The sequence below is a fragment of the Physcomitrium patens genome, chromosome 9 (genome assembly GCF_059467195.1).
Source record: "Physcomitrium patens ecotype Gransden chromosome 9, ASM5946719v1, whole genome shotgun sequence".
Taxonomy (NCBI): Eukaryota; Viridiplantae; Streptophyta; class Bryopsida; order Funariales; family Funariaceae; genus Physcomitrium; species Physcomitrium patens.
The window spans coordinates 16,873,531-16,895,827 of NC_143418.1; the positions used below are offsets into that span (position 1 = coordinate 16,873,531).

The 22,297-nt window shown below is 37.5% G+C and overlaps 2 protein-coding genes and 1 long non-coding RNA gene across 7 annotated transcripts; 1 reads left to right on the top strand and 2 right to left on the bottom strand.

Annotated features, from left to right (window-relative positions):
* Positions 1-8,742: 8,742 nt before the first annotated feature.
* On the bottom strand, positions 8,743-10,177 carry LOC112286479 (uncharacterized). Its single transcript, XR_002971037.3, has 2 exons — positions 9,563-10,177; positions 8,743-9,361 (listed from the first exon to the last, which is right to left on the bottom strand). It is a non-coding gene; the product is annotated as an uncharacterized LOC112286479 (long non-coding RNA).
* Positions 10,178-15,168: 4,991 nt separating this feature from the next.
* On the top strand, positions 15,169-19,657 carry LOC112286244 (uncharacterized). 2 transcript variants are annotated; one of them, XM_024527957.3, is made up of 5 exons: positions 15,169-16,147; positions 16,935-17,136; positions 17,231-17,823; positions 18,073-18,340; positions 18,795-19,657. In XM_024527957.3, the coding sequence occupies exons 1-5, from the start codon at positions 15,857-15,859 to the stop codon at positions 19,163-19,165; spliced, it is 1,725 nt and encodes a 574-aa protein (XP_024383725.1). In that variant the 5' UTR covers positions 15,169-15,856; the 3' UTR covers positions 19,166-19,657. The 2 variants fall into 2 exon arrangements, with proteins under 2 accessions (XP_024383725.1, XP_024383724.1); XM_024527956.3 differs by having other exon boundaries at positions 15,714-16,147; positions 17,213-17,823.
* Positions 19,658-19,910: 253 nt separating this feature from the next.
* LOC112286245 (uncharacterized) lies at positions 19,911-21,969 on the bottom strand. Of its 4 annotated transcripts, none has more exons than XM_024527958.3 (5): positions 21,827-21,969; positions 21,159-21,313; positions 20,642-20,959; positions 20,304-20,523; positions 19,911-20,170 (listed from the first exon to the last, which is right to left on the bottom strand). In XM_024527958.3, the coding sequence occupies exons 2-5, from the start codon at positions 21,261-21,263 to the stop codon at positions 20,115-20,117; spliced, it is 699 nt and encodes a 232-aa protein (XP_024383726.1). In that variant the 5' UTR covers positions 21,264-21,313; positions 21,827-21,969; the 3' UTR covers positions 19,911-20,114. The 4 variants fall into 4 exon arrangements, with proteins under 4 accessions (XP_024383726.1, XP_024383727.1, XP_024383728.1 ...); XM_024527959.3 differs by having other exon boundaries at positions 21,159-21,342; XM_024527960.3 differs by having other exon boundaries at positions 21,532-21,966.
* Between the last annotated feature and the right edge of the window lie 328 nt (positions 21,970-22,297).

Genomic DNA, 22,297 nt, shown 5'->3' on the forward strand with positions numbered 1-22,297 from the left:
TTCTGCAGAACAGACACAATTGCCCTCATTCCAAACCTAGATGTGATGGTTACTCCCTACTGTAAAACTGCCAGAGGAATTCCTTGGTCCAAAACAAGTATGGCAATGCTGCTTTTGTGCAGCTCCAACTTTTCCCTTGAGGATTAGAAGAGAAATTGCTTGACAGCAAGAGATTTTCTGTTTTTTTCAGCCTTTTCAATCTGTCTATTTTCTATGCAACTGAAGGTTCGTCTCATTATCAGCCATATCTCTGTATCAATAACCATAATGAATACCACTTGCCATCGATCAGACGCACTAACTAAGGATTCTGCGGTCTATTTATTCCTTTTCCATTGCAGAGAAGACAGTGCAGCAGATCTTGGCTCTCATCCAGGTAGTGGAGCAGCCATTTCACGTTGACACATGATGGAATTCTTTGTATATATCTTGGAACTAGTAGAAATATCTCGAGATTCTGAAAGTAAGCCATTTGTCATCTTCTTTTACACACATCTGTAATATCGTACAAGTACCATCACACTCGCATTCATATTGAAGTAAAGTCTAAGATTCAGCTTGCAATGCAAGATATTCACATTTCTATGGAGATCTATAATCCTAAAAATACCTAATTCCAACTACAACGGGCAGCGTGACATTTTCAAGGACTAGAGATCGTTCAGTAGATGTCACTCTGTGTTATGGTGAAGTGTCGACGATCCTACCAATGAAGTCAAAGAAAGAGTGAGCTATGTGTTTGATCGAGAGCAGCTAACTCAAATGGAAACTTTGTGCCATCACCAGATCAATTAACTTCTGCTACCCGATTACATGCGTTGTCTTCCCTGCTGAAAACATGACTTGTGGTAATTGTGTCGGTATTGACATAGTCGGAATCATATTTAAGAGATGTTCAGTGTCTCTCGCCATGAGATGTCGGCAGATTGACTCATTGTTGGCGAATGGAATGCCCGGATATTTGGTCCTTTCTGGAGGCATGCGCAACTCACCAGATTTATTCACCCATGTTGACAGCGTTGAACAAACCCGGTACATGGAGTTAGTAATCTGAAGCTGATGTTTGTTTCAATTGTATGGTTATTGGCAGTCATCACTCAAACCCAAACTGGTGGAGCAAGCTCAGGTCATCAAGACTAATGAAATTCGATGAGAGGCCGAAAAAAGCTTGCGCATCCCAAACTCACACTCTGAAGGAAAGGGCGAAGACTATTAGATAGGCCTGAAGAATCAAAGTTGGCCAGCTTCACCTCTGGGCTTCATCCTCGCCATTGTTATTTAGCAACAACGTGATAGATTCAGTCATTGAGAACTGCAAATTATTTCGGAACATCTCTTCCCCACACAAAAGAATGCTTTGAGCTTCCAACGACACTCAAAAGCTAACTTAAGATCCTCCAACTCATGCATGTATTAAATTCATTGTTCTGTGCACCATCAAAAACTTGAACTGAAACCTTCTGAAATTCGGTGACTCCCAACTCATTTTTTTTTTTTTTTTACTTTGAACATTACCCTCATAAATTAATCCTAATTTGAATCTCTCGTTCAATTGGTGATAGGGGAAGTATCTGCCTTTATAGGTATGCCGAGGTGCTGAAAGGATTTCAGTTGTAATCAACTAAAGCGTATGCTTTCACAGAGGAGCTCTGCGCCAAGTCTTTTTCAGCACCAATTGGGTCGCCGTCCCACTGCAAGGCGCAGACGAAGCTCAACGACTTTGCTAGTCATCTTTTACAACCAGAAAATCAACCTTCGTGAAGAATATGAACGGGTGAAAGTTCACTTTCTCTTCCACAGATAGGAACTTAGCCTGCCTTTCTAAATTTCATAAACAAGGTGACAAGATAATTCTTGGTGACAATGCTAATTAAGCCTTGCGCTAACTTGAAAGATCATGGGGTCAACAGAACTGACCTAGACTTCCAGAAACTCATAAACACGGGTAGGAAGGACAGAGACAATGTCTACTACGAGTGGTTTCGTGGATCCCGAAGGCGAGGAGGTAATGCCTATTGATCGGTACAACCGCAAAGCACTTTCACCGAAAGCCGGAAGGGCTGCTTCACATCGTAGGTCGTGGCAATCAATCCGGACCTCCCCATATGCTTGTCTCCATTATTTTACGTGCCTGGACTTCACCAGCATCGTGTGTTGCTCTTAGGAGGCAGTTACTGGCAGTGACGTACCTCTCCATCCATCTCCGACTCGGCATCTTCCAGCGGCACTATGTGCCAAAAGAACACCAAATTAGGTCTCTAACGTGTCATGTGACAATCTCATAAATATATATATTTTTATGTTTATATGTTTTTCTGTCACTGATTATTTACGGCGCAATCACGGAAAGTAGGCTTGATTGGAACACATCAAGGATGTCCAATCAGAAGGACACTGATCCAGATAATCTAAGTCTCGCGAGAAAGAATCGGAACAAACAAAAAGTGCTAGAAAAATACCATTCCTTGTTTCAACTCTGGCGATTCGCATGGCTATGGCCGCCAAGGTCCCACAAATCCGCTACGTGTCGAAATTGGTTTGTGGGCGTCGTGCACTCAGGAAGCGCAAGAAAGAAAGGGACATGGAACGTCACACGGAGAGAGAGAGAGAGAGAGAGAAGGAAGGAGAGAGTACTACGACGTCCCTTGAATGCTGTGGATCCTTTTGCAGGCCAGATGCACGTGATTGTGAGTACTTGTGCGAGTACCTCCGCACATGACCCACTTCGGCATATCCAGGCAGAGATTCAGAGAACTGCAGCTCACTGCCGTCCCGAAGAATTCTCGTCTCATGACATCTTGCTGCAAAATCAAATCACCCTACATTTCTGCACCCAAAACTTATTCAGTTTTGTTGTGGCTGCAATTTCTCGCATACTCTCCTTTAGCTTTCTTTGCTTCCAACAACTTTGATGATGGTGCCAGTTCCCACTTCTCTTGGTTTCATGGAAACTGGGAAGAGACTGGGTACGCGAGACCGTCCCGAACCAAAAATTGTGACGCTGAACATGGAGTTTGGACGATGGAGCTGCTAATGCAGCAGCAGCAAATTCTCGACCATGGACACATGCTCTTGTGAGCACAGGATCAAACAGGCCTGAAAATTTAGGGCTTTGGTTGACTGCATGCAAAGCACTCTCGGATTGTGTCGGTAATTTCCATCATCAAAACGGACATAATATGCGATTGGACCTGTTGTTTTGCTACTTATATTTGTCTAGTCTATTCTGAAATTGAGGAAAATGTTGTATGTGTGTGGGATACGGAGAAACTGCTTCTGATTCATACCCCCAAAAATCTATATATATATATATATATATATATATTTAATTTAACTATTTTATAGCATATTGGTTTTAAATATATATTTTTAATTTAACTATTTTATAGCATATTGGTTTTAAATATATATTTTTAGAAATAAAAATGAAAAAATACAATTATAATGTTTCAAGAAAGAAAGAAAAAAACTTATATTTCAAACATATATGTATTAGCTTTTTATTCTTTGTAATCAATACAAGTGATTAATTCAAATTTACTAATAATAATAAATTTTATAATTATTCATTATTATTTTTGGATTTCATAATATTCTAGCAATTATTCTTGGATGTTAGTAAATTTCAAAAGTTTTTGTACAAGACATGGTTGGATCAAATATATTGCAACTATATATTCTTGGATGTTAAAATTAATAATTTTTGGAAGTTTTTTAATAAAAGTATAATTTTATATTATTACTTCATTCTATTTAAAAGATTTGATAAATTATCAATATAAATTTTTAAATTGATGCTTAAAAAAAGCCAAATTATTTTTCACTTAAATAGTTGATTTAGAAAGTTTTAGTGAGTTTCTATTTCTTTTTTCTTATTTTTTCTTTTTTAAAAAAAATCTAAAATGGATAGATAAAATAAAAAAATAAAGTCTTTATTATTTTTATAATAAAATAAATATAATCTTGTAGCACAAATTGTAAATAAATGTCTTCAAATTGAATAATACGAAAGTAGGTACTAAGTATATAATAAAAATTATTATTAATAATAATATATATATGCTAAAATCTTGATATTTTAAATAAATTTTTTAATTATTTTATTTTAAATATTATAGGATGAATGTTGTATGCTTAAAGTTAATATTGCTATTTTTAAAAATAAAGTTTTAAAGTATTAACAGTATAAAAAAGAAATGATAATTTAGTTTATAATTTTTTTTAAAAACATTCAATTTTATGTAAATTATTTCTCTCTCTCTCTCTCTCTCTCTATATATATATATATATATATATATAATTTTGTATAGCAATGTAATTAGTGGCTATAAGGATATACCATTATCTTTTTACATTAAAACAATAAAAGATCTATAATGTTTAAGTTTAATTTTAATAACACTTTGCCTAATATAGATGATAGATCAGATTTGATTTTTATGCAGTACTTGTAAACATATGTTTTTATTTCAAAATGATTCTATATCAAAAAATAAAATAAAATAAAAATAAAAATATAACTAAAATAGTTAATTTTGATATTTTATTTTTTTAAATAAGTAGTTTTTCATAATATTTTTAATTAAAAAATTCTTAAATAGATTTTTAGTTATTGATTCTATTCAGAAAGGTTTATACATTTTAAAAAAGAAAACAATAATAATAATAATAATAATAATAAGAGCAATAAAAAAAACTTATCTTTAAACTTTTGAAAACTTTATCTAAACTTGACTTCAATTAAATTTTGTTATAAAATGTAAATTACATAATAATAGAAGTTGAACAAAATAAAACTTTGTTAAAAATGACAAAGTCAAGAAACTCCACTGAAATTAGTGTGAGATTGATACAATAGACATTTTTCCATCTTTGCAAACATCTAATTTTTCTACTTTTTACAAGACAAGACATAAATTTAGAAGTGATCGATAAAAGAATTTTAATATGGAGAGGTAATTTGATTTCTAATCAGATGGTTTGTTCAACAATCTGTCAATTCTCTTCTTAGTTAATTTCAACTACAAGCCTGGCAAATATATATAGAATTCTATTGCAATCAATTTATTCTAAAATAAAAACAAAAATTGCAACTTTATTGGTTTTAATATATAACAAGTTTTGATTATAAATTTTAAATCTTCTAATGTTTAAATATAAAATACATAAACGAAATATTTCAATTCAAATACATAAATATTTTAATATTTTGATTCAAATTTATTTCGATTCATATATATATATATATATATATATATAATTTTTTTAATACAAATGTAATTTAAATCAAAATATTTCTTTGAAAATAAAGTCTTGTATATTATATCATATTATTATTAATGATTATGAACATGAAAATCAATTGGATTCTTACAAGTAAACTTAAATATATATTTAGTTTCAACTAAAGATAGTATTTTACTTCACTCAAAAATTGATTTTATATTAAAAGTAGTTTAAAATAATAATAATTAAGAAAATACTATATTTGCATGAACAAAAGAATTGAAGACTGAGATAATATAGAGCCATAGATTACAAAATAGATAAGGATTTCTCAAATGTTTGTATCAAAGGATCATAAATTAAAAAATATTACTTAAAATAAATATAAGATATTTTTTCAAAATAAATATTTGAAAAGAAATGTATTCACCTAAAAATTATTTTTTTTAAAATTAAAATTTAAAATATATTTTTTATGACTATAATAATTTCATTTACAATATTGTATTTTAATTTCATTTACAATGTTGTATTTTAGTTTGGCTACAAAGTAAAAGAGAAAGAGAAAGAATATATTAGAATATAGATTTATTAAAAATATAGTATCAAATTAATTTTAAAAAATAGGTAAAATTAAGGAGGTAGTAAAAATAATTTAGTATTAATGTTGTCTTTTTGTTAAAATGGCTTCTACTTACTTTCTAGGATAATAAACAAGATAAATATATATATATATATATATATATATATATATGTTGACAAAAAAAATATTATTGTGGGCATCCTTAAGTGAAAAAAGAATAATTTTATACAAACATTACTTAAATGATCCTTGCATCAATAGCAGGAGAGAACTAATGTTGTGTTGTATCACAACTATTGGATAAATGAGAGAAAAAAGTATTATATTATAAATAAATATATATTGAAAGATACCTTATAAATATGAATAAAAAATAAGGAGGTAGTACAACTAATTAATTCTAATGTTGTTTTTCTATAAAATGACTTACATTTATTTTGTAAGATCATTAATTACAAAAAAAATAAGGCAAATTAATAAATATGGTATTAAAGATATCTCTAGATAGAAGTGAAGAATAGAAATTATCAAGAATTACTTAGATAAATCTTAGATTAATACCTATAGAAGGCAACTCATGCACCATGATCAAAACCACATTTTTAGGCACAAAACCGCACATCTACAATAGATGACAGTTTTTATTGTTGATCAAATTGTGGAATTTTAAAGCAAACTTGATGAGGTTTCTATAAATATTGGCTTTAAGAGATTTAAGTGCAAATTGAATTTGTGAGAGCTTTGCAAAGTTTAGATTGATTTTATTTCATGTTGAATAAAAAAGAAGTTATATTTGGATAAATTGTATGAGTTTTGTAGCAAATCTATAAGTGAAAATTTGTGGGTTTTAGAATATAGTTATCTTAAATATGGATTGTAAATTTAAGCTTAATTAAAATTTTAAATCAAAATTAATTGAGATTCAAGTGAATTAAGGTCTTAGAAATTAAGTTTTGAAGGTCATTTAGGGTTTCTTAGATTTTTAAAAAAAAAAAAATACCAATCAGATTAGAAATTTTCTTTTATATACTTATGGTTGACTAATGTTTTTATATCTATATAAATATTAAGAACAAGATAACGGTTCAAAAAGGAGATCTTAAAGCTAGAAGATTTACATTGAGGTTGGAGAAGAAAGACAATCAACATTCAAGCAGATTTTGAGTCATTTCTCTCAATCTATATATTAGATTTTTTTTTTTTTTTTGAAACTTTGTATGCTTTTTATTAAGTAATAAATTGAGATGTGTAAAAAAATTGAATTGATCTAGAATTATTTGTGATTTCCTTAGGATTTAATTAGGGTTTGTTTTACAAAATTTTGTAAGGTTTATTCAAAGTTGAATATAGTGTAGTAAGTTTGTTTAAGTTATTTAAGATTTTCAAAGTATTTCTAAACACCTTATAGATTTATTTATTTATTTATTTTTAAATCCAACTTTAATATAAGATCAAAACCATCTACAACAAAATGCCTAAAGCATTTCCAAGCTAATTTCACATAATACAACGTTGAGTGCAAATGAGATCAAAACTAAAACTAAACCTTGAGGCATAAAACCATGCACCTATGGCAAATGGAATCTTCTTTTGTTGATTGTAAAGTGGTTTTAGAGAGCAAAATTAATAAGAATTTCTTAGAATGTTAATTTTGAAGGATTTAAGTGCATAATAACTTTGTTAGAGCTTGGGAAACTTTGGGTTGTTTTAAGCGACTTTTTTATGTATATAATAAAAAAGAGGTTACATTTTGATAAATTGTATAAGTTTTGCATTAGATCTATAAATTAAAATTTATGTTTTTTTAAATGTAGTTGTAGTATACATAGTAAAATTAAACTAAATTAAATGATTTACTTAAGATTTGATTAAGATTTGATTAAGATTCAATTAGAATTTACTTAAGATTTCTTTAATGTTGGTTTGGATTTGGTTAAAAATTTTGAAGAATTCTTTAGGATTTCTTTAAGATTTCTTTAGTGTTGATTAGAGATTTTTTAAGGTTTAATTGGAATTGTTAAAGATTGTGTGAGGTTCATTTGGGATTGATTAGAATGTGATAAGATATTTCTAAGGATAATTATGGATGCTTAGCATTATTAAAAACTTACTTAAATTGTTCAAGAGTGCTAAAAAAAATATTTTTGAACATTTAATGCATAGTTTTTGGATAATAAAATCAAAATTCTAGATAAAATGAAAGCCTTTCACAACCAAATGCCTAATGCATTTCCAAATCGATTTTCACATAATACAACAAGAAGTAACTTCTAATAATTTCTCAAAATTTGATTCCATTTGTTACATTTTTAGAATATCCAAATTTTATTTAATTTCAAGAAGAATGAGATGATTCTGTATTAATTGTTTGAAAAGTAAAGTTGAAAAATCACAATTAAACACTTAGTTGTACTTGTTAATATGAAAATAACAACACTGAAGTTAGGATGATGTAGGATTTGAACTCAATACATTTATCAATGGTGCAAGTGTATGTCTGAAAGTATGTGTGTGCATACATGACAACATTAATCTGAAAAATTGCACACAATTTTGCAAGGTTTTCTAAAATTTACGTTGTTATTATGATTCAAAAAATATAAGATTAGAAAAAGAATAATTACTCCACAAATTTTGTTTTCTCCTTGACCTATTACCGTGCCCATGGGCTGACAGTAGCCTGTCGGTGGAGCTGCTGGGGAGAAAAACAAGACTGTTATGTAATCCTCCTCCTCCCCACAGAGTTTGTTTCAACACATCGACTTCTAAGCTTCGGCTTTGGAAAACTCATCTGTTCAGCGAGGCTAGCAAATGCTCAGTCAGGGGAACACAAAAGTGTGTACAGATTGCACAAAGGTGTTGGGGGTCTTTATCAGATGCATGGCGTTGGAATAGGAAAATATTCAACAGCAAGCAAACAAGATGGAGCTCTGTAGACAAAAAAAGGCATGGAGATCCCCATCTGTTTGATGTGACGAAAACACAAATACCAGTGAAAGAAGGGTTCGCCTGCCCTGTTCGAGAAAAGAAAGAAAGAAAGAAAGAAAACAGACAAACCTACTGCAGACGTTGAGCCAAAGGTCGAACACTGATGTCGTACATCCCAACAGAACCTCTCGGATCATAAAGACGACGGCCTCACAGAGATTCGTGACACTTGAACACAACCAGCTCAACCATGTGAAATGGGAGCTCACTTCCAGTGTTCTGAATGCTTAGTTAGAAAGACACAAGTGCGCTGGTTGAGATCTTCCAGTGATTTCCACTGAGAAGAAAGCGAAGATGCAACGAATGGAGGGTTGAGCGGAATGGCGGACGTCGATAACGTTTAATTGGAATGCCTCCTCCAATGCGAATATGTTGCAAGAAACTGTCTGTCAGTGGGAAATGCCCTCCCTTCCGCGACAAGGAAGAATGATTACCGTTAATGACATGAGTCGAGAACTTCAAAACCAAACGGTATGCAGTTCCACCCCCCTGCATTAATCTTCTGGTTCCTAAAAACGCAAGTGAGTTGCGTAGCGCGGTGTCATCACAGAGAAAAACGACAGCCTGCACCAAGAAATGAAATTCAACGTGGTGCAGCTGGAATCAGTGGACCGTTCCTCTACTCCGAACTTCGCAGTTCCACTTTTATCAGCTCAAAGTCTGATACTATCGGGATTCTAACGTGAAATCTTCGGGAGAATCATAAGAAAAGTTCATACACCTTTTTACTTTCGAAATTGAAAGGTGTAAACTTCCAAACCATACCTTTCAATGTTGCCCTGGACTTCGAGACTTCATAAGCGAAAATCAGAAGGACGAGCAATAACAACTCCGCTTCCAACCCCCGTTACGACCCCTCCATTTCCTGGGCTCCACCACACTTAGGTGCGAGCTCCGCCTAATTCTTCAATTCCAACACGCGAACCCAATCCTGCTCTGAATAATCATCCCCCATGCTTTCACGCACTGTTCCTACGCAACGCGAGCGACAGCTTCCTCCAGCTCCTGCTCCTCCTCCGCTTCGCACAGGCTCACCTGCAATCCTTCCTTACAGCTCTGGGATACTTCCGCAACTCTAATCGTCGACTTTCAGCTTTCAGGAATTGGTCTGACAAGGTGCAGGCTTCGGACACTGAAGCACATGGGGACGCTGCACAGTGGCTCCGGAGACAACGGGGCTCTTTCTTTCAAGGCTGCCTCGATCCTCCAACGTACCTGTGCTGGTGGTACACACGAGACCTGGTCACATATCATCCTGACTGCAGTGTCCGTGCTGCGGCGTTGGATCCCCCAGTCTCTCCCCTCCCTCCCTGTCCTTCCCATCCCCGCCCCGCCTCGCACCGCCTTCATTTCACAATTAGGGTTGCATCTTTGCTGTGCACAATAATCTCGGTTTCATAATCTCGACCACCTTTACCCTTAAAAGACGGCGACGGCGACGGCGACGATGAAGACGACGCAACCTTCGTCCCCGTCACAGTCCAGGTTCTCCGACGTGGCATGCCACATCTTCGTTTTTATTTTTTTCTTCTTCTGTCAAGCCGTTCATGAAGGAGTTTTTCAAGGGGTGATTTTGTATGTTGGGAGGTGGGGGTTTTTTTAGGAGATCCAAAATTGCAAGGAAAATTTATGCTTGGGAAAAATTTCACCTCTTGGCCTTTATTAATGTTTCCTAAGATGGACAATGTGTTTGTTGTTGTTGTACTATCACACAAAGTGGCCATTCTATGTACTTGTTTGTTTCTTTGGATGTGGAATGTGGTCATATTGCAAGTTAAACATATTTGCATTGAAGATGTATTTTTCAACAACTGGAGGTGTGTCAAAGAATAAATCAAATAACCACCTATCATTGAAAATATGTTTTTAAAAATAAGTTGTTTGTTTGTTTGTTTGTTTGTTTGTTTTTTTTTTTTCATTTAAAGATTCATGGTAATATATAATTGGATTGTTAATGAAAAATAGTTTGTTGTGTTTCAATTTTGGGTCTAGCATCATCTTCTACATTCTTCCATGCATTTTGCTTTATCCACTTAAATTGTTAAAAAAATAACCATAATACCAACATCCTGTGAAATACTATAAACAATAGTATTGATCATGAGATACAAATGTTAAATTTTATTTGCTGATTTCATTCAAAGTGGATTATATAGATAAAATATATATATACATATATGCACACACATACATGATGTTAGCACTTGTGAACCTTGTGACATGATATGGTGCAAATAATATAAAAAAATAAAAAATAAAAAGATTGGTTGCAAATCATTGCTGAATAAATAAATCCATTCAATGCACACTATACAAGGAATATACATCAACATGGGACTGTCTATTTCTGGAACATCTCCTCCCTTATTATATTAATACTGTTATTATCATGTGCAACACTAAAAGTTGTGGTTACAGCATACTAGAGCACTGTGAAGACAGTGATCACAGACCATCATGTGAATGATTGAAATACAACAGTAAATCAAATATATATATATATATATATATATATATATATAATAAATGTAAAAATGTAGAAAGTTGGTAAAAAAATTATAAAAAAAAAATCATCTCTTGGGCAGGTGGAAGTGCCCGCAGACCTAAGCTTCTCATACCTCAATGGATCCAATGTACTTCCCAAAAAAATATTGATTCAATTGTTTTTACTAATGAGGAGATTGTTGTCCTTTCTCTTTGCTCTCTCACACACATGTGGGTAACTAACTAACTCTGGCACATGTCACACAATGCTTCTATGACTGCTACTAAGAAAGCAAAGTAAGCCTATCATACAGGCTAAATTCATTGTGTGGAATTTGCCCAAAGGCTTCCCCCATCTGTTAAAAAAACCAGAGCTTTTGCTAATATATATATATATATATATATTTATGTTTATATCTGTGAGTGTGTATATGTATGTATGTTTGTGTGTGGCATCATTGTGTCCTAAACCCAACTCACAGCCAGCACATTTACTGCTCTCTTACATGTATTGGTAATATATTACAGAAAATAAAATTTATCAAACAGTAAAATAAAAAGAAGGTGCAGTTTTTTTTTGTTCAAAGTGTGTGAGGAAGTTATGAAAAAAGTTTTGAGAGTTGAGTGTATGTATATATCTGTAAACATAACAATACTAATCATTATAATACAGTGGCATAGAAGGTAGATCATTTTGTGGCAGTGTGGTTTTGAATGTTAGGTTGGCAACAATACAAACATTCATGGAAAATAAAGAATTACATAAATAAATATTTTCTGTACCTTTCTTCCAACACCTTTCAGTTCAAAAAAATGATCTTTAATATATTTCCATTAAAAAGAAACAAAGGAAAAAAAACACTAAAATAAAACAAAGAGAAAAAAGGAAATGTGGCACATGATTCAATAACCACATATTTATCGTCAACCCACATAGGAACAATATCAACTGGGTATCATAGTATGGTTTGATGAGATTGAATGCCAACTTCTCATTGGCAAAAATAAAATATTCTGAAAATAATAATAAACCAATTAATTTATTAAAATTATAGAATCAGCCATGAATAATGCAGTACTCATGTGGCCCACAAGGGGGAAAAAAAAAACTAATAACAATATCAATTGAAAGTAGACATTTGTACATATGATTTCCTGTGAAAGCCATCAAATTTTATCCCATCCACATCAGTTGAAGTGTTAACAAGTACAACAAAGCTACAGCCATTGTCTCACTCTCTTTCATGGTTTCAAAAAGCTATGCTATTGGGTAGCCTACAAAAAAGCAATTAAAATAATAAAAAAAAGGTATCTAAATTTATGAAAAATGTACTGCTTGTTTTCTGTGCATTTGCCAATAAGGACATGCCACAAGCATACCAACACCCACCTGACCATGGACAGCCTGCATATTGACAAACATTAGAAGGAAGAAAGATAATAAATCCAAAGAAAAGATTCTTACGTCTTCGGATGTTGTTACTGGCTCAATTCACTCACTCACATACTCACTCACAATCAGACCTGGAAAGTAAGAGAAAGAGAGAGAGAGAGAGAGAGCAAAGAGACCGCCTGCCCCTGCTGCCCAACATGGTTAGTATGGCCCCCACAGTGAGGCTTTCTTCCATGTAGCCATGGAAAGAGAGTACTTTCTCACTGCCCATGTGTACCTCTCTATAGCATTCACAATTGGAACCAAACAATATGGCAGGTCTCACGTCACCCTTCCTGTCTTACATTTAATTATCTACTCTGCATTACGTGCATCAATATCCACCACCATTAAAAATCACTTACTTGGTTTCAATGTACTTCTAGCAGGATATGTGCATATGTGTGTACATATAATATTAAACTTAACATTATAAAAAGAGTTAATAGAAATGCAATGGTAGCCAGTTTATCTTTTGAAATTTTGATTTTGGTTATCAATTGGAGTATGGATTTGTGTGTACAGAAAATGTTTCCTAATGAAGAAAATATTATATTGGTTCAACTATATATAGGGAATTGTTAATTCAACCCAAGCTTTTACTAAATTTACCCACCCTTTCTAACCATCATCAAAAAATTCTCCACTATTAGAGCCACAACCAATGAAAAGAGGACCTCAAGAATTTCTGTGCAGATGTATGATGATCTATGGGTCAATATAGTATATGCCTGAGTTGATTTAACAATTCCCTATGTATATATATATATATATACATACTTTGGAAATATATATATATATATATATATATTTCCAAAATAGTGAATCTTTTTTTTAAAGATATATTCAAATTGAAGTAGAATAGTTGGGATGTGCATATTCTTTAAACAAAAAATCTTAGCATGATTTGCAAAAATGTTATATACATACATATATATATATATATATATATATAGATAAGTAAAGGATCCCATATGTATGTATGTATGTACGTTTGTACACACACACACACATCTATATATATATATATATATATATATGTTGGAAGTGTGGAAGATATGAAAAAAATAGTACAAGATAACTGTTAAATCAACAGCATTCATGAATAAAATGACATTGCAAGTTTGAAAAGATGAGCGACAAAGTAAGGCTCACAAAGAGACTTGCTATGATGTAACAAGTCCAATGCAAATAGTTTTTTAGATAAATAAAATAAGACACAATTTTTAAAAAGAAACTTTAGAAGTCATGTGGTACTCATAAATTTAATGTATCCTAGATTTTTTTTTTTTTTTTTTTTTTTTACAAACTTTCCCAACCATTCTGAGAAATTTTAAAATTTTAATTTTTATTATGAAGATCCATCATTTATTTTTAAAATCCCGTTATTTTTTTAAAATAAAATAAAATTGCGAGTGAAATGTTTATGCACCACAAAAGGTTCAAGTGAGGCGATTTTATCAACGTGAGGCCCCTCCGCATCCAATGAAAGCCCGCCCAATTTCCACGAAAGCAGGAAGGATCCGGATCTGACCATATACTGTCAGTCTTAGTACCAACGGACAAAAAGTTTCCCCTGCCCCTGCCCATCACCTCCCCTCTGACCGCCGGGCAGCCCGACGGCATCCAGGGCACACAAAGTGCGACCTAAGGTGGGGACGGTTCACACAACCCCAACAGAGGCCGAAACGAAGGCTGACGTGGTATTGAGACCTCGTAAAGGATGCCCGGTGGGAAAAGGACCTAGTGGCCATTGATTACCGACTGGAGCATGGGCTTGCAGTGGGGCTGGCTGCAGTAAAGAGGAAGCAGCAAACCCTCATGGCCTGTTGCTGCGCCTCAAGGAATGAACGAAGGAGGCCGATGAAGGAGAAGGAGGAGATGCAGAAGGAGGAGCAGAAGACGGCGACGACGACATCAGCATCGACGACGACGACGACGAAGACGCCACAGACGGAGACGAAGACGAAGACGTTCGTGGCGGTGGCTACAAGCAGGGACGGGGAAGGGGCCAAATCATCAAGACTGTAGGCAGGGAGAGAGGGAGAGAGAGAGAGAGAGAGAGCGAGAGCGAGAGGTTAGAACGATGAGCAGGCTCACGAAGCCGATCATGTACATGACGTCGGGGTCTCGGGGGCTCCGTGGCTGGGGTTAGAGAATGGAGCATTGCTACCGCTGCACTTTCTTCTTGGAGGAGGAGACAAAAAACGGGACCCGCTCTCCCTACGATCAGTCGTGTAGTAGTTGTTGGTGCTGTAGTAGTAGTTTAGTTGTTGCTTGCAGTATTACCGTTCGTGAGTGGCGGGGTGCTGTGTGGTAATGAGATGCGCCAGCCGATGTCATGGTGAGGGGTCTGAGTGGTCGTCTTCGTACCGTGGAGTGTAGTGGAGCGGTGCGGTGGTGGTGGTGCGGCGCAGGTTTGAAGTGGGAGTTGGAGTAGTGTGCGTTGTGTTTTTTTGTTCTTGATGTTTTAGCTGTTGAATAATCGGCTTTTTTTTTTTTTTTTTTTTTTTTTTTTTTTCTCTCTTCCGCTGCATCCTCCTCTTCTCTTTCTTCTCTGTGTAGCGGAGTTGCGTGGAGTGGAGTTAGGAGGACAAGTTAAGCCTCGGGGCGGTGCATTTCATCCTGCCTGCAGGTTACAGGCAATGGGAGGAGCGAAGTTGTTAGGGGCATTGTTGCGTAGTTGTTTTCGTTTTACGGAACTATTTTTCTAATCCAAGGGTGCGAGGTCGTGAGAATTATATTTGGTTTCTCAGGCAGTGATATGGTGGGAAGAGGACTTTGACTAGAGTCAAGAGCCAGTGCCATGGCTCAAAGAGTGCGAAACGGGAAATGTTCAGTGGAGGTTGTTAAAGTATTTAACACAATTGTGTCGCTGTTGCAATCACGTAAGGAACGCCGAGAGGATGTGGTGCAATACAGACGTGCGAGGAACAGTGTGTGGACGTGAGATGTGCCACTGCGCGAAGACTTGATTCTGGTTTTTTGGAATAGATAGAGCTTGGTTCCTTGGGTCCCTGCCGCTGGCGCTCTGCCTTTGCACGGCGTACACTTTCTGCAAATTAGGAAGCTACGAGGCTGATGATAGGAGAGTTTCTGGTGATTTTGGAGCTGTTTTGGTGGAGGTGACCAAGGCATCGATAATGGATATGTCTTCGGACGTTGGTTTGGACGGGGGAGCTCTTAAAAAAGGTCCATGGACATCTGCTGAAGATTCGATTCTAATTTCATATGTGACAAAGCATGGAGAGGGTAACTGGAATTCCGTGCAAAAACACTCTGGTTTGTTCCGCTGTGGCAAAAGCTGCCGACTCCGCTGGGCCAACCACTTGCGCCCAAACCTCAAGAAAGGTGCCTTCACTCCAGAGGAAGAGCGCATCATCGTCGAGCTCCACGCCAAGATCGGCAACAAGTGGGCGCGCATGGCTGCTCAAGTATATGATGCTTTACCCTGTTGTTCATCTCTCTCTTAACATTAATGCGATATATGTGGGTTACCTTTGTCGGTTAGTTATTTTTAACGTTGGGATGTTTAATTTAACGTTTGTGAATCAGAATTTTCAGTAACCTCTCTCTAGCCCTTTGGAAGGATGTGAGAAACCTCGTCAGTGTGTAGCAAGGATCTTGGTTTGGTTCTCATGATGTTGAATCAGTTCAAGAACATACCATATAGTTTATGATTGTATAATGAGTGAGATTTTGCAAGTAGTTAGGCTGAATATGAAGTGCTCAAATCTTCCAAGCGAGTGTTCCTAAGATCACTTCTCGACTCCACATTACTGTCGCTTGATCAGTGGACTTAAAACAGTTGGTTATGGAGGCCGTCGTTCCTTCGCACTTATTGAGGGTAACAACGTCCATGTCTGCTGGAGAGGTTGTGAGGTGACATACATTTGTAGTAAAAGCGTGTAGCCTCATATACTATCACATCTATTGTTGGAGTCGAATAATGAACATTAATATATTCCCTTGTCAAACCAATAGCTCATTTACTCAAGTATATCATAGATCTCCAAAAGTTGCTAAAATTATCATCTGCATTTTTAGATCCAGTCTCCGCACGCAGCGTTCTAGTTAATTTCACTCACTAAATTGTTATACGTGCACAGGGTTAGCAATCTTAATGAGTGTAAAAATGCTTTCTCGACTTAGATTCTAACCCAACCCTTCAAGCTTGTACATTTTTTTTATGGCCGTTTCCTGGTGACTGTTGTGCAACAGCTTCCTGGACGAACCGACAATGAGATCAAGAATTATTGGAACACTCGGATAAAGCGTAGAATGCGAGCAGGGTTGCCAGTATACCCTGCAGATAAGTCTAAATCCAGCCCTACTCAATACTATGTGGAGCCGTCAGATGGAAGAAGCTTCATATCCGGAAAGGATGCAGATTGTGATTTTACTTCGAGCTTCGCGCAACCAGGTAGTCAGAATAATGAGATGAACTCTGATTTCCTCTGTGATACGCCCTGCTAGCTCGGTATCTGATACCATGCCAGTCTTTTCGGTGGTTGCAGGTGATCATCTACATAACCTTCACGTGAGCAATCCACGTGACAGTCGTTTGATGAGAAATTGTTTCTCTATAACTTCCATGAGCGAGCTTGCACCAAGCGCTACAACAAATCAAGGGACCAACCATGTATTGAACAAGAGCATGGGTAATCCCTTCGAACAAACTGAAGTCTTCAGGAACAGCCAGCACGGGAGGAGTGACGTCGGCAACGGATGTGTCTCTTTCGCACAGCTCGCTGATGGAGGAAACTTGAATTTTCAACCAGATTTCAATTCATCCAGCCAAGCTTGCGACCGAGGCATCACGACAAGAGTTGTTTTGCCAGGATTTGGAAATGAATCTGAACGGAACATGATGCTCTATGATCGAATATCTGCCTTCGGAAACCTGAATTTTCTTTACAAACCTCCAGTGTCAAATGCCAGCTTGAAACTTGAGCTCCCTTCATGCCAATCTGCGGAGTCTGCCGATAGTGTGGGCACGCAACGGTCTTCGATTACCAATCCAAGCCCTCTGATACCGTCCAACAACATTTTATCAGAAGCTGAGAGCTATGGCTCTAATGCAAGCAACTTTCTTGATGCCTTAATGCAGGTGAAATTTTGTTTTTTAAAATTTTCCTTCTCTCTCTCTTTTCTCTCCCTCTACCACATACATACAATCATTTCTGTCTTCTGTTTTGTCTCGTTATTTATTATTTATTATAATATTTTCAGATTGGTTTTTCAATTGTGAATTTCAACCCAAAAGATGGACTGTTTTTGTTGTGATATCCTTCAGTTGCACAGGTGTCGCTCTATTTGTGATCATCTCTCAATAACGATGCAAATTCGCTTTTCACAGGATGCACATCCCTCGGAAGAGCTTGAGCAGGTTCGTTTGAGCATGGACCTTATTGAACAGCTGATGGTTCACTCATCCGGAAACATAAATCCAGATGTCGCATCTCTACTTTTGAGCCCTCAAAAGAGTAGATGGGGCAAGGATAGTGATCCAACTACACCACTAGCGGGTCGGACCTTTTCTGATCACAGTGAAGAAGCGTCACCAATGTGCCAAACTGGTAACTGGGACGGACCACAAGCCAGCGCGATGCACTCATTTCAATGTGGTGGGTCAATTTATTTGAGTTTCGGATTTTTTGAGTTTTTAAAACTCATTTTCAGGCTTGCAACTTGTAATCCGCTTCAGCAAGATATTAATGAGATATATCTACTAATCGTGATTTATTGGAAGACAAGTAAGCTTGCCTGTAAAGACCGTTGGCAGCCATGAAAGATAAGAAGTTGGTCTGTCGAATTGAACAATTCAGATACTGGATTCGGTTCTTCATGTTGCACTTGCTTCATTTTGTAAGATGTTTAATCGAATTCGCTAGGTCTCTACGAGAACACTTGTATGTGTTGTACTGAAGTTGGAAGTGTTTTAGTCGCAAACTTTGGGGCTTTAGGCGATACAGTGCTTCTCAGACGACTGTCATAGATTACACATGATTGCTCTTGATGTTTCTGGATCTTTGATTGGTGTTTTTTCTAAAGTTGATGCTTAATGTTTTGTTTTTGCAGCTCCACAATCAGGTGCACCAAGAACTGAAGCTAACATGAGAGAGGGACTCCGTGGAGGGATACAACAGGCCTGCACTGATGAAGATTTTCTAACTCTGTTGGACTTAGCAAATTCTGACCCAGTTTCTGAATGGTATTCTCCAGCAGAATGTTTTTCTGCTGGAGGCCTTCCGTGCGCTCCTGTTCCGTGTGCTCCGCATGTTGATAACTTGGTTCCTATACCAAACTTTCAGATAAATGGAGGGTTGAACAGCCAGTCCAGTAATCAGAGTATCCCAAATTACGTTTGGGAGTTTGGTATGGGCACTTGGAATGCTGCATCGGTTGGTTGTCATCTAGGAGAATTCTCGTCTGTTGAGTACAGGCCCTAAGCCTCACTTGGAGATCAAAAACTTGATCGCCGTGCTACATGTTGAAGGGATCATTTTTCCATCGGAGTCTCTAGCGCATGTTCAAGGGTGACATATTTTTGGTTTGCTAGTCGCTGTACATTGTTTGCCATGCTAGTTATGTCCTTCATCAGAACCTGACAGCTGAGATCGTGCTGACGGAAAGTCGATTGTCTGTCCTTGCTACTTCTCTGGCGTTGCGTAGTACAATATTTTTGATTGTCAGCGCGTTTGCAGCTCAGGATGAACCACTAAGTTCAGAAGAGGCTTTATGTCGTGTCCATCCCGTTTTCAATATGTCCGTTTTTCCGTCTATATGTGTCTTTCGTTTGTGTACTGGCTTTTGTAATTTCCACTCTTGCAGCTGCTTGCCTGGAAAGTATCGTATCACTTACTGTGCTATACTTCAGGAAGTCGGAATAAGTGCACTGGCTTCTTGTTATACATTTTGAATAAAAGGCTAGCTATTCCCAAGCTTGGAGATTTGTATGTGCAATTTTCTGACCCCATGAGTGAACTGCTCCCGCATGGATGGATGTTTTGCTTGTGCGTCAACGAAATTGGAAGCTGGCTTATTGTATTCAAGGGTTAATTCAGAGTAAAAAGTCTACACAGTGTGGAAATCTAATTTTATATACATTTAGTTATACTGGTTATTTCGAAAACATTCTAAGCTTCAGATGTCGAAAGTCAACGGAGAGTTCACCTTCGGTAGATGGTCGAAATAGAGACTTGGATAGGCTCACTGTACGAATAGGCACAGTAGATATATTATATTCCACGTTACTGTACCAAATCGATTGTACTTACAAACTTCGTCTCTTATACTCCCAAGCTCTATTTACATTTTTCATATCCCTGTTTGTATATTTCATATATTCCTTACTTGCTCTCTAGCACCCCAGTTGACGCTTCTCATGAAGCTGCAAAATCAGACCATGCCGTGCTGTGCGAGAAGGGGTTGATGAGTCTCCTTGGCATTCTTGCCTGCATGTGAAACTCGCAGCGGTTAGTGACAATATCTTGAGAATTATTCAAACTTATCTCCCAAACACACAAAAGTTCAATCGAATAAATGGTTTTGAATCTGGTAAGAGATCAAGGAAACGAGAAGGTGTACCGAGGCGAGCCATGAAGGCGATGAGCACAAGGGAAATAGCGGTGAAAATCAGATCACCACCGATGAAGATTCCCAAAAGCTTGATCGATTCCTTGAACAGCCATGAGCTCAGAGCGAAGAGGACGAAAGCAAGGATGACCGACACAATCCCGCTGGTCAACACCGCAGGCCACGTCGCAATGGAACGCACTTGGCACGCCATCAACAGTTTGAGGATCCCCTGCGGAGTTTCCAAAGCCATACACAAATCACAAACTCAGTGGGTTACAAACACCTTCGCTAAAATTATACACAACATCCGCTAATTCAATCAGGGGAGCATCTGAAAGCACTCGTACGTGGATGAGGAACCAGGCGCAGATGATGAAGACGAGCATGGTGGAGTTGGGAACACGCTGGAACAGCATCCAGATTCCAACGCCCAAGTGCAGAGCTCCGAGGAGAAGGAAGGAGGTGGTGCCAGGCGCTCCGCAGATGAGGAAAAATTGAAGGAGGGTTGCTGCTCCACCCACCACCAACAACCACGCGATCAACTGATCCAGAGGCAAGCTCTTGAAGAAGAGGGGCACCAAAATAGCAACCAGACCCACGATGCCGAACACCACGCCATAGATGGTATAGTACAGGGACAGCCTCTCCAAGTGCTCTTCAGCCACCTGTGCAAAACAAAAAAAACCTATTCATGAATTCATGAGACAAAGTGAAATCTCGATCAGGGCATATAAATATTTCTTGAATGGTTTAGCCAGTGGCTCGGTGAGCTCCTTTTTGTGTCTTAATAGTGTGCAACAAGTCATGACGAAAACGATAAATTCGGTGGCCTCGAATGAAGTGACCGTGGGTGTAAAACCATGCCTGGCCGGTGAGAGGGTGAAGGGGAATGTTGATGAAATGTGTGCGCTGGTCTGGGATTGCGACCTCGCTCCCATCCGAGGCTTGGGTGCGCACTCCATCCGCCATGTTTCACCGCTTACGATCGACTTGTGTAATGGTTGTTGATTACGTGAGCTCTGTTTCCCAATTAAACCACCATCACCACCTGCACGATCAGTTCTCGAAAACATGACTGCCTGGCAAATTATTAACACCAGTACAAAGCAACGAAAACCAAAAAGTGGAATCATAGAAGAATAACTTCGCCGCACGATCCCTGTCCCACCGTAATTCCCGCACAGGGACCGCATCATTCATAACCCCCTCAGAGCATCTACCACCACCGCCACCCTACCTGCCGACACCCAGATCGGCACAAACACACGCAGTGCCCTGTTCCACTAATGAACCTCCTTCAAGCGGCGCAGAGAGCGCACAGAGCTCGCAAAGCCTGGCCTGGCATGGCTGCTGTTGCAACAGCAGAGCCTGGCGCATGAGCACGAACTGACAATCCCCTTTCGTCTCTCTCTCCTTCCTCAGCCTTCCCATCAGACGACACACCCTTTTTCTGACAGGAAAGAAACAAAAGACTTAAATTAGCTGCAGTGATGGCGGAGGCATCATGCACTGGTTTCGATTGATGGGCTTACGGTAGAGCACTGCTGCTGCTGCTACCGCACAGCTTGGTCGATCGATCGATCCAAAGAAGAGAAGGAGCCCTGCCAGGCGATGACGTTGCGTTGCGATGCGATGCGATGCGATGCGATTGCCGGTGATGTGCGCTTATACGACGTCGAAGCTCTCCTGCTCCACCGCCCCAGCACTGCATTAAACGGGAGCGAGCGGAGACGACGACGACGACGACGGGGGTGACGTGGAACGCCAACTGGCAGCACAATGTCCATGCAAAGGACACCTGGATGATGCCAGGTGGACTTGGAAGCGAAGGCTCGGGGGCTTTGGGGTTTGTTTATCTTTGATGCTCTGCCAGCGTGGACTCTGCCGGAGTTCGTATCATTCCCTTCATGTGCCACGTTTGCATGCCCCTTGTTATATTATTATTATTATTATTTATGATGCCTTTGGATGAGCGTGAGACATGGATGAGTTATGATAGTATC

Bases quoted from the DNA above. Each gene is read 5' to 3' on its own strand.
- LOC112286244 (XM_024527956.3), top strand. From the start codon at position 15,857: ATGGATATGTCTTCGGACGTTGGTTTGGACGGGGGAGCTCTTAAAAAA. The intron at 17,137-17,212 runs GTAGTCAGAATA...ATACCATGCCAG, and splicing joins TTCGAGCTTCGCGCAACCAG to TCTTTTCGGTGGTTGCAGGT. The intron at 18,341-18,794 runs GTGGGTCAATTT...TTGTTTTTGCAG, and splicing joins GATGCACTCATTTCAATGTG to CTCCACAATCAGGTGCACCA.
- LOC112286245 (XM_024527958.3), bottom strand. From the start codon at position 21,263: ATGGCGGATGGAGTGCGCACCCAAGCCTCGGATGGGAGCGAGGTCGCA. The intron at 20,524-20,641 runs GTACGAGTGCTT...GAAACTCCGCAG, and splicing joins GCGCCTGGTTCCTCATCCAC to GGGATCCTCAAACTGTTGAT. The intron at 20,171-20,303 runs GTACACCTTCTC...TTTCACATGCAG, and splicing joins CGCCTTCATGGCTCGCCTCG to GCAAGAATGCCAAGGAGACT.